Raw genomic sequence first — 11,641 nt, 5'->3', positions numbered from 1 at the left:
TCTCCAGAAGTGCAGTCATGTCTTTCTTTTGTCTCTAGACCCTTCAGAAAGGGGTGTCCCTAAAGGTAGGGTTCCCAGTCATACGTCCTCACATTGTGGTTAAGTAGGTATGTGTGTGTGTGTGTGTGTGTGTGTGTGTGTGTGTGTGTGTGTGTGTGAGTTTCATCAGTCAGGTGTATCTGCCACAAAACCAATAAAGATATCAATTAATGTCAATTCATGAAACATTAATTCAACTAAATACAATGAATATAACAAAAATAACTTATATAAATGTACATGTATATATGTAGTTATTTTTCAGAGCAAGGAACTAAAGATTTTGCTACAAAAACACATAAACTATAAATACTTTATTACAATTTAAATATAAAAGTTAATTTATTAAAATAAATCTGAAAGATAGATATATAGATCTATCTGTAAGAGCTGAGCTATTACCACACTCCTAAAAAAAAACATTATTTTTTTAACAAGTATTGTTTATTTTTGTTAGTTATACTTCAATGCCGGTAAATCGGTATTCTAATCTTTCCAAATGTAAATCACCTTTCCATCTTGCCATATTTTCAGGGGCCAGATCTTGTCTTTGTTTATGAGTGAGTGACTGCCATTGTGTGCTAATAGCTACTTTAAATAGCACCAATTAGCCAGAAGCCTGAGATGTTCAATCACTCTGAGGCTATTAGCCTGTAATCAGGTGCTGTTCAGGACCCGGCGTGTTCTGCTCCCTCGCTCCCTCGCTCCATCTCTCCCTGTCCATTTCTCTCTGTGGGGGGTCAAGGAAGCTGGAGGAGAGGGAATCAAGCCCCTTGATGACCATAAAATGAAGACTAAATGTTCATGGTTGAGAGGAAAATCGTATAGGACTAGATTGTGTTTTTAGTCTTGATAGGCTGCTTTAATGCAAAAGGGGGTGCTAACTGTTTAAATGACTGGTCAAATTGCGGGTACCAAAAATGGGAGGCACTGATGTCTAGATATAATGCTGTATTTACAACCAAATAAAGTTTGGACACACCATGCTTTTAATATTTATTATTACTGTTTGCCATTTAGAATAGCAGTATATCTATCAAACTATTGTTTACAGCCTTGAAAGCTCTGGACATTTTCCTTCTCTTCAAGATGTTCATGCTGAGATGCTTGTTAAACAGCTTTTGTAAATAGTTCCAACGTTTGCTTCATTATCTTTTTTAAAAATAAGCAAATAATTAAACATTACAAAATAATCACTTTCATAATATACAAACTGTAATTTAGTGAAACCTTTTAAAATGATGGCAAATCTTATTTTTTTATCAGCCATTTTTTCATCATTCTGATTTCATGCACAAGAAATAATTATGGTGACTGTGCTGCCTTTTTTTTACAATACTTTTTTAAGGATTCATAGTAAGTTGAAAAATATAATTTATTTGAAATATAAATATTTTTTAACATTATAAATGATAATTAAATGCATCTTTGCTGAATAAAAGTATATGTCTTTTAAAAAATTATAGATAGATAGATAGATAGATAGATAGATAGATAGATAGATAGATAGATAGATAGATAGATAGATAGATAGATAGATAGATAGATAGATAGATAGATAGATAGATAGATAGATAGATAGATAGATCATGTTATATCGGAAAAAACATTTAAGCTTTTAGATGTAATATTTTTTAAGATCATGAGCAACATCAATCCAGTCGAGCGTGTCCGAACGTTAATTACATAAAGAATCTTAAAAATATTGATCTTATATCTATTACTGTCCAAACTGGCCTGCTGTTTTTCAAATAATGACTTTTATTATTGAATACAGTTTGAAACAGACAGATGCGCACACACACACATTTACCCACACGCGCACACACAATGTCATACTGTCTCACACCTGTTCAAACAATCCCGACTTTACAACAGAAGCCCAAGCTGCTTGTTTTGATAATAACACTGTTGGCCGAAAACATTTCCAGACCACTGATCCTTGTTTGACTGCTGCTCTGTTGAGTTTGACCAACGCTACACGGAGGCCTTTTCTTATCAAACAGGATGTGATCATTTTCCACAGTTCCCTCTTCACTGCTTAGAGCCAGACAAGACGCCACCAATCAAACAAACAGAGCAATGCAGACTTATAAACACGCTTTCCCACTTGCTGGTGGAAAACGATTATGGAAAGTACTATGACGATCAAAATGATTACTGTTTAAGTGGAAAAAAAAGGAAGCGAGCAATGTTGTGATGTTTTCACAAAATATTCCGGAATATTAATTGAATTAATCTGTTTAATTGACTAGAATCAGCTGATCACAGACCAGATGATTGACAGCTCGGGGAGGAGTGCCTGTTTCCATTGTGTTGGTACTTTGTGCTACACCTGAACAACATTGCAGTAAGTTGAATTTGTGTGTAGTAGCAACACAGGTGCATTTTGTACCTGCTGGGAATGAGGGGCCCTCAGGAGCCTCTATTAGTGTGCGCGGTATAGCATATTCCCTTGCTCTTTTGGAATTTTTCATTTGGGTGAGGCTGAAATAGCTGAGAACCACAAAACCTGAGAATCTGAGAACATGTGACGCTGTGACCCCCAGAGCATGCTGGGAGACGCTGCAAATCTGCAGGCGGTATCTACAGCATCCCACGGACATCTCCGGGCTCCGTTGTTTTTAACCTTGAGAGGGATAAAGAGAGAAAAGGGGGATTTGCTCACCGTGCAAAAAACGCTTGAGGTTTTCTTTTGTCGGAATTGATTTTACTATGCAAACAATGTTAGCAGAGATAAAAACGTAGAATAACCTGCAGAATCTGCATATTTGGTTGAACTGTCTTATTGTTTTTTTGCATAATCTACTCTAGAATAAATCAGTCCATTAGGGGGCACAATCAGAGAAGAGACTGCAGGCTCGAGCGTAAGAGTCCACAGATAAACAATGAACAATGCAATAAAAGGGAAAAAAAATCTGGTTTCATTTTTATTAAAGATTTTCAATGTAATTCTCTCTGGTTGGAATATTCAAATAAAAAGATGAGCTGGTATTGTTTTTCTATTGCAGTTTTTCTAAACTGACAAAATAGTCAGATCATTTTATCTCTAATATAATATTAGACATTAGAGCATAATATTTTTGTCAATTTATCACCATGTTTTTTGGGGATTCCTGTGAGTATCCGTGTTCTAACAGTGAAGGCCGCCATACAGTACCTTAAGTGATGTCTGAAGTCTAAAAAAAATTTGAATCTTTTTGTTTGCAAGCAAGAAATAACAAACAACAGAACACCAGATCCAGGACAGAGAGAGAAAAAGCCGAAATAAATGACAGTCTTGTTGAAGACATTTTTCATTCCCTCAAAGATGATCTATTTTATCCACTGTGGTTACATTATGAATACAATCACATGAACTGAGACTTTAAGTGATACGCTAAGGGGAAAAAAGGTAACCTAAAAATGTGCTTCATCTAAATTAATTGATTTTAACCCAATAAAAAAAAAAATGCTATTTAAAATTACCGAATTAACCGAAATATATTAGGTTACACCAACTCATTTAAAACAAAGATCAGGTAGAAATATCTCTTTACCGTAACAATTGCAGGTTACTATACTTTTTACGATGTATAAAACTATTTTAAAAATAATGTTTCCGTTGGCAAAAAGGGCCAACTTGAATTAGAAATGAAAAGGTTCTCAAAAGATCACACATAAAGCAGCAATTTGAGATGTTCACCTAATGGAATAATAGTAGAACAGGACAATATCTGCACACATTTAGGCCTGAATTATGCATGCTATGAAATTATTTTCCATTGTGTACAATTTGTATTCAAAACAGGGTTTTGTAAATGCCTTTCTCTTATGCGTGAGTTATTGTTTAGAAATGTTTTCATTTCAAATAATGTATTCTATAAATTGGAATATAATAACATCCCATGCCTTCAGCAAAGCAGCGCTAAAGTGATGTTAACTGATTTAAATGAAACAGTTTCTACCACAGGAATCCAATAACAGTTTAATGTATGCTTTTAGTAATTGCGGCTCACAGCTGATTTAATGCACAGAAAACCGAGCACAAGCAAATCCGTTTATGATGTGAGACCTTTATTAGCAGAACATCATGTAATCATTCACTACACTTATGTGAAAACACAATATTTACAGAACGAAACATTTTCGATAAAAAATATTTTAGAATAATTACAATCAGCTGGTTGAACATATATTCTCTTACACGTACATTTATAGAACATCCTCGTTGTTATGTACAGCATTATTTAAGTCAACACTTATCGTAGTTCTTTACAATATTAAACAGCAGGGAAATCCCTGTTCAGCACAAATCACCTGACGATAGATGTCAGATGTTTACATTTTCATTTTGAGTCATAAAGCTTTACAGTCTGATGGTTTTAGTAAAATTAGATGCAGGTTTTTTCTTCTTTTCTTTTTTAAATCTGAGGTGTCTTGTTCAAATTAAAATTTCAGTGGTGTGAAAGGGAGGGAGAGGGGGGTGGGGGGACTCTCTGTCCAAATTCAGCATTTCCCCCCCTGAGAGAGAACAGAATGGGCACAGGAGAAATCTGGCTGGCTTCACCGCATCTTTGACAGCTGACGTTAAAATGTTTACATATTATGATTTAGTAGCTATTAGTTTCAGTGCTGCTCCCCTGCGATTGGGCCTGGTGTGTGTTGGATTCCCTGGTGAAGCTGGGCTTGGCTTTGGATGGGTTCAGTGCACACCTGTGAGAGAGGAATGAATAGAAGGGGTGTGTGAACTGTGTGCTCCAGACTGACTGGCGCCACCGACAAAACAGAGGGCATGCTTGATCAACAACCCAAAACAAACCAGGTCAAACAACAAGCGCAGTGCTACACGGGGCCCGGACCGCTAACCTCACACACACACACACACACACACACACACACACACACACACACACACACACACACACACACACACACACACACACACACACACACACACACACACACACACACACACACACACACACACACACACACACACACACACACACACATATGCACCCGCTCCAACACACAGCTGCAGGCCAAACGTCCCTGACGCTTCAGTCTGAAGCTACCAACAAACCCCCCTGTTAGCAAGACCACCACAAGATGGACAGATATTGCGTAACGTACAGCTGGGTTCGAGCGGCTGCCAGAGTTACAGTCCAGACAGACTGTCACAAAAAACAGCATTCATACTAACAGGAATATTATGGTAATAACTTCCATCTATGAGGTTTTTACTGTCATGACTCTATTAATAATGGCCATTGCAGCTGCGTTAGAAGTCTGTTACCCAATTATCCTGACAGTTCAGCCCTGTTCTTTAGCTGTGGATTCTGGGTAATGAAAAGCATTTTTGTGGCTGTTCCCGCTGCTGCATTCATGTGTCCAAGCTTGCCTGAAATAGTCTTAATGCGGGACGATTCAAATACTTGGTGTATTTTAATGCAGGCGCTTTGTTGCATCAAAAAGAAAGTGTCAAAATAGCAACTGATTTAGCAACAAAAATGTGGAAATATTTTGACAACAAAATTCTACATTTGAAATTATTTTGTTTAAAAAAAAAAATGGTAATGATATAATTAGTGTAAATTCAGGAGTCCTGTTTTAAAAGTAAAGGAACGTGTGATAATGATGGGAAATCATAAAAATAAATACAAGGTATATTCATGATTTGAAAACCAAATGCAGGACTACGAATAGAACCGATTCTCTTTAGACCCAGTGAGAATTCCCTAGTGTATCGGAAGAATTATTATACGTAACCACACATGAGACGTGAAATGAGCCCCTTTGAGAATATTTCATATTGAACTTTTATGTACTCACCGGTGTGCAACATTTCAGCGACACAAAATCGAGTCCTCCTTATTGACACCCGTCGTCCTCTGAAAGCAAAGGAAACAGGTGCGTTCATTCTTACTGCGGATAATGGTGAGGTGACATGAGGGCCACAATAACCATCAGTAAGCTATTGTACATGGAGTCAATTAAAATGATAATGATCATAGAGGAGATCATATATCATAAATATACATATATTTACACACACATGCAAAGATTTAGATGTAATACAATATGCATACATATCTCTAAGATGATATATATTATACATGAAGGCTATAAATAAGATTAGATAGATGAACAAAATTGAACACTAAAAAGACATTCAATTGTTTTACCATTTTGGCAAAGAACAAGGAAACAGGCCTCCAGCAGTCTGGTCTACAGCATCTTATGTGGTTTGGTGCAGTTAGAAACACACTATTGTCACTTCCGTGCGTAATGAGGCTACCGAGCCTTTATCAGTGCCTTTATTGCCATTATCAGCACAGTCTTTAAGTAAATGTTTCGGGTCCTGCTTACCTGCTCTGTGTTGATCTGTGTGAGAGGGGTCCGTGTGGAGGCGGGTGGGCTCGTCTGTTTTAGGAGAGACGGGTGCGTCTCCAACGCCAGCTGCAGGTCCAGGATATAGTCAATGACATGCTGGAGGATCTCCACTTTACTGACTTTCTTATCCTGCGGAATAGTGGGCACCAGGCGCTTGAGTCGGCTGTAGCAGTCGTTCATGTCGTACTGCAGACAAAAAAGATCCTCCTCTTCCATTTTGCATCGGCTGCGCTCCGTCAAATAACGCAAGGGGAGCTGACTGCAGCCAGAAGAAACCTTGTGAGGGCGAACCGGTGCGCTGGCCTTCATTTTAATAAATAAAACCACAAAGAGCTAAACGAGAAAGGGGAACGAAAACAACAAACGTGCGCGGGACGCAACAAGAGGTTTCGTGTAAAAACGCAATTTAGTGCACGCAAGAAAAGAAGAGCAGTTCTATCCTGACCACATCTCCTCTCCGAGTGTGAACGCACTGTGTGAGACAGCGGAGGAGTTGAGGCTGGTCATATATAGAGGAAAAGGGGAGGCGCCACCCGCTCGAGCTTTGACAGTCACTGCGCGAGGAGAAACCGGTCAGTCACGAGCTCCCGTGATGATGGAGCAGCGCGCGACCTGTAACTGCGGAGGGGCTCGAGCGCACATAAGAGGCTGCTGAGTGAAACCTGTGTGTGTGTGTGTGTGTGTGTGTGGGTGTGGGTGTGTCCGCGTGTGGATTTATGTATGTGTGTTTCCAAAACAGAGATAATGAAAAAGATACAAAAAATGTTTCTTCGCTGATAATGAACAAACATAATTTCATTGTTTGCCTACATGGTGCTTTTAAACTACCGGGGCAAGTTGTCATAATGGGAATTTTCACAGAGGTAATATCCCAGTAACTCGTTTTTCTAATCAAAAATCTAATTATGAAAATGATCCATAAAAGTGGTTTTGTAGGCTTATGTTGATTTCATCCACCTAGTTCAAAACCCCCTTAAATTATTGTAAGGCTAATTATTGTGGATTCAGTTCCTCAAGTTAAAATGTTATATAGCTTTTGAACTAAACAAGTGAACACATTTAAACTTTACTATTCAATCAAGGGGCAACTATAAGCAGATTTGAACTGAAATTGCTAACACTTTACAACAATAGGATAACACTTTACAATTAGTTAACATTTAGTAATGCATTAACTAACATTAACAATCTTTGTTAACTTTAATACAAATACAAACTGTTCATTCTTAGTTCATGTTAGTGCAGGTCCATTAACATATTTACAGATACTATTTATTTGTAAGCTGTAAGGACCATTGAAAAACTGAAACAATTTGGTGAAGTGATATGGAAATATAATATAGTCAAGACCTGCCTGGAACTACTTTAGCAGTGTGTTGAAAATAACTGCACACCTAATGTTCATTAACCAATCAGAATCAAGCATTCAACAGCCCAGAAGTATACATTTATAATTGAACATACAGTAATGGCCTGTTGACAACTATTATAAAGTGTTGCCATAAAAAAAATTATTATTATTAACATGATTGGAAGTATGGAAGCTATGCCAATGAACTGAAAAATCTCTCTAATTACAGTAGGAAAGCAATTTTGTAAAACATTTTGTTTAAAACATACAAAAAGGAATCAGTCAATATTCATTTGCAAAATTCTTGTGAAGCGATCAAACACTTCACTTCACATTGAAGCACTGAAAGAGCAGGATGTTGTTGATGTTTATGACAACATCCAGTTGCTCATAAAGGCTATGATTGGTCATGGAGTCATGAACATTAACATATTCTAGGCATCGTTCTTTCAAGAATTCTCCAGAAGAGGTTTTTGTTTATGTAGAGTGAATGAATCACCATTTAGCCTAACTCATTTCATTCGTTTTGTGTGCCAGCCTTGCCACAGTGCAGAGCCATATTCCCATAGTCTTTATCGTAGATTCATGGGTCTCGCACTACAGACGGACCGGCGCCGTGATGTCACTTATTCACAGCAGCCCACTTTCAAATAGTCTCACATCTGTGGCAAGTTGCCAAGGCGATGGAGATGCTTCCCCCGCTGGTGGCAACAAGTTAGAATCCGCTTTCCCTTTCCTCTCACTTTGATGCATGGAATCGTGTGGCGTTCTGCCTGGCTAGAATTTGTATGTGTGTGATATGTATTAGGTAATCATGAGTCTTTGTCATGAAAAATTCTACTTGCCTTCTGCAGGTGGGTTGGCCAAACACCCTGCAGCTTAGCAGGTGCAAAGAGTTTGCAAATAGCGCTATCCGTCATGTTCTGAAAAGGGGTCCTCAAAACGGAGCGCTGCCGTCCTCCTTTGAAAACAAAACCACTTACGATGCATAAAGCTCTGCAATTAGCACATCACAACAAAAATCCTCGGCATTCTATTCTTGTTTAGTCAGAACTTGCTTTGGTTGGTAATACTTCATTTAAAAGGCAACGTGCAGTGCCATTACAGGAATGTTTGTCACATCACACATCCAACTCAGGGCTGAGAGGCTTTAAATAGATCATTATATTCAGCAATCAGTTTGATTACAAACAAAAACATAGATTAAGAATGAAAATAAGTGATTTTATAATACATAAATACAGTACATTACAATATTTTCTATTATTCTCCATCTCTCTCTCTCTCTCTCTCTCTCTCTCTCTCTCTCTCTCTCTCTCTCTCTCTCTCTCTCTCTCTCTCTCTCTCTCTCTCTCTCTCTCTCTCTCTTTATCTACACACACACACACACACACACACACACACATATATATACACTCACCTGGATTATTAGGAACACCATACTAATACTGTGTTTGACCCCCTTTCGCCTTCAGAACTGCCTTAATTCTACGTGGCATTAATTCAACAAGGTGCTGAAAGCATTCTTTAGAAATGTTGGCCCATATTGATATGATAGCATCTTGCAGTTGATGGAGATTTGTGGGATGCACATCCAGGGCACGAAGCTCCCGTTCCACCACATCCCAAAGATGCTTTATTGGGTTGAGATCTGGTGACTGTGGGGGCCATTTTAGTACAGTGAACTCATTGTCATGTTCAAGAAACCAATTTGAAATGATTCGAGCTTTGTGACATGGTGCATTATCCTGCTGGAAGTAGCCATCAGAGGACGGGTACATGGTGGCCATAAAGGGATGGACATGGTCAGAAACAATGCTCAGGTAGGCCGTGGCATTTAAACGATGCCCAATTGGCACTAAGGGGCCTAAAGTGTGCCAAGAAAACATCCCCCACACCATTACACCACCACCACCAGCCTGCACAGTGGTAACAAGGCATGATGGATCCATGTTCTCATTCTGTTTACGCCAAATTCTGACTCTACCATCTGAATGTCTCAACAGAAATCGAGACTCATCAGACCAGGCAACATTTTTCCAGTCTTCAACTGTCCAATTTTGGTGAGCTCTTGCAAATTGTAGCCTCTTTTTCCTATTTGTAGTGGAGATGAGTGGTACCCGGTGGGGTCTTCTGCTGTTGTAGCCCATCCGCCTCAAGGTTGTGCGTGTTGTGTCTTCACAAATGCTTTGCTGCATACCTCGGTTGTAACGAGTGGTTATTTCAGTCAAAGTTGCTCTTCTTTCAGCTTGAATCAGTCGGCCCATTCTCCTCTGACCTCTAGCATCAACAAGGCATTTTCGCCCACAGGACTGCCGCATACTGGATGTTTTTCCCTTTTCACACCATTCTTTGTAAACCCTAGAAATGGTTGTGCGTGAAAATCCCAATAACTGAGCAGATTGTGAAATACTCAAAATTGCTTAAATCACCTTTCTTTCCCATTCTGAAAATTCAGTTTTGAGTTCAGGAGATTGTCTTGACCAGGACCACACCCCTAAATGCATTGAAGCAACTGCCATGTGATTGGTTGATTAGATAATTGCATTAATGAAAAATTTAACAGGTGTTCTAATAATCCTTTAGGTGAATGTGTATATATATATATATATATATATATATATATATATATATATATATATAAATAATAATATACATAATTATAGCCTAATATACATATTTGCAGCTTATTAATATTTGAAAAACTTTTTTCCACCAAATTAAAGTCATGTGGTTTTACCAACATTAAATAGGAAATGACATCACAGAGATGACCCCTCTAGACCCTCATGACTGTGTGTCACGGTTAGTCTTTTACAATTTCACATAATTTGTCCTTTTGATGACAAAGAAAAATTAGGGTAACACTTTAGAATACTGTTCCTTTATTAATGAATTTACTACAAAGGAACAAATGAGTAATGCAATATTAACATTCGAGTAACTACTATTAACAAGAAACTCTGATTAACGAATTGGTAGCGCTCAGTTGAATGTGGTTATGACCACCATTAGCTAATCAGTAACAACTGTTTTTTTCATACCTCCCGGAGAACTACAAAGAACTACTGGTTTACAGTTGTTAATACGTAGGTATTAATACTTTCAAAGACACAAAGCTTGCTTTTTTTGTTCATTTGGATAGATGCTGAAACGTATAGTATGGATGTATCTGCAACATTTAAACTTAGCATTATTATGTTTTTACAGCTACAAAACGTTAAATATTTACAAATCTTTTGTATCATAAAGATATCTGTATAATTTCCCTTTTACCATTTTATAGATAAATGTAAGATCCCTTAACCCTACTTCCAAACCCTAAACATACCCATTTTATACAGAATATAAGATATAAAAGATATTTTGAGCCGCTAGACCTACTCCTACCCCTAAACCTACAGCCATTTCTTAAAACTACGTAAAGTTATGAAAAAAACACAATAGACAGACAAGTGTAATCACAATAATTTATTTATTGTGAAAATGTCAAAAGCGGTACCAAAAGTGATTCACATGACGATGTGTTGCAGTCGCAGTCCTCTCTGGTGGTATATAATAGTTTTGTATGAGGTACAGAATAGAATTTAAAGTCCCTCTGCAATAATTTGATCCCTTAAAACTCATCTTTGATCACTAAAATGACTAAAATTTTCCTTTAGAAAAAAATTCTTTTTGCCTTAATAGCTTGAATGTAACTCTACACCCATGCCTCATTTAGTATACGCGTTTCTATGAATATGCAAATTAACCCCGCCTCCACGCACTCACACGAGCTCAGAGATCCCCTTGTTGATGATCACACGTTGACGTGATTGGTTACAAAGTAGTTTGTGACGTCAGAAACACCAGCGATTTCAAACCTCGTTTTTGAGA

General features: G+C 37.8%; 1 protein-coding gene across 1 annotated transcript; it reads right to left on the bottom strand.

The window, feature by feature from the left end:
* Positions 1 to 4,401: 4,401 nt before the first annotated feature.
* Positions 4,402 to 6,986, bottom strand: id4 (inhibitor of DNA binding 4). The gene is made up of 3 exons (XM_056242829.1): positions 6,391 to 6,986; positions 5,854 to 5,912; positions 4,402 to 4,734 (listed from the first exon to the last, which is right to left on the bottom strand). Exons 1-2 carry the CDS (start codon positions 6,721 to 6,723, stop codon positions 5,868 to 5,870), a joined length of 378 nt encoding a protein of 125 aa, XP_056098804.1. The 5' UTR covers positions 6,724 to 6,986; the 3' UTR covers positions 4,402 to 4,734; positions 5,854 to 5,867.
* Positions 6,987 to 11,641: the final 4,655 nt, after the last annotated feature.

This window comes from Rhinichthys klamathensis, unplaced genomic scaffold, assembly GCF_029890125.1.
Source record: "Rhinichthys klamathensis goyatoka isolate OS25496 unplaced genomic scaffold, OSU_Roscu_1.1 h1tg000023l_1, whole genome shotgun sequence".
Taxonomy (NCBI): Eukaryota; Metazoa; Chordata; class Actinopteri; order Cypriniformes; family Leuciscidae; genus Rhinichthys; species Rhinichthys klamathensis.
This window is presented reverse-complemented; position numbering and strand designations above follow the sequence as displayed.

Excerpts from the sequence above, each read along its gene's own strand:
- id4 (XM_056242829.1), bottom strand. The coding sequence starts at position 6,723 with ATGAAGGCCAGCGCACCGGTTCGCCCTCACAAGGTTTCTTCTGGCTGC. Across the intron at positions 5,913-6,390 it reads CACAGATCAACACAGAGCAG|AGGACGACGGGTGTCAATAA; the intron begins GTAAGCAGGACC and ends CTTTGCTTTCAG.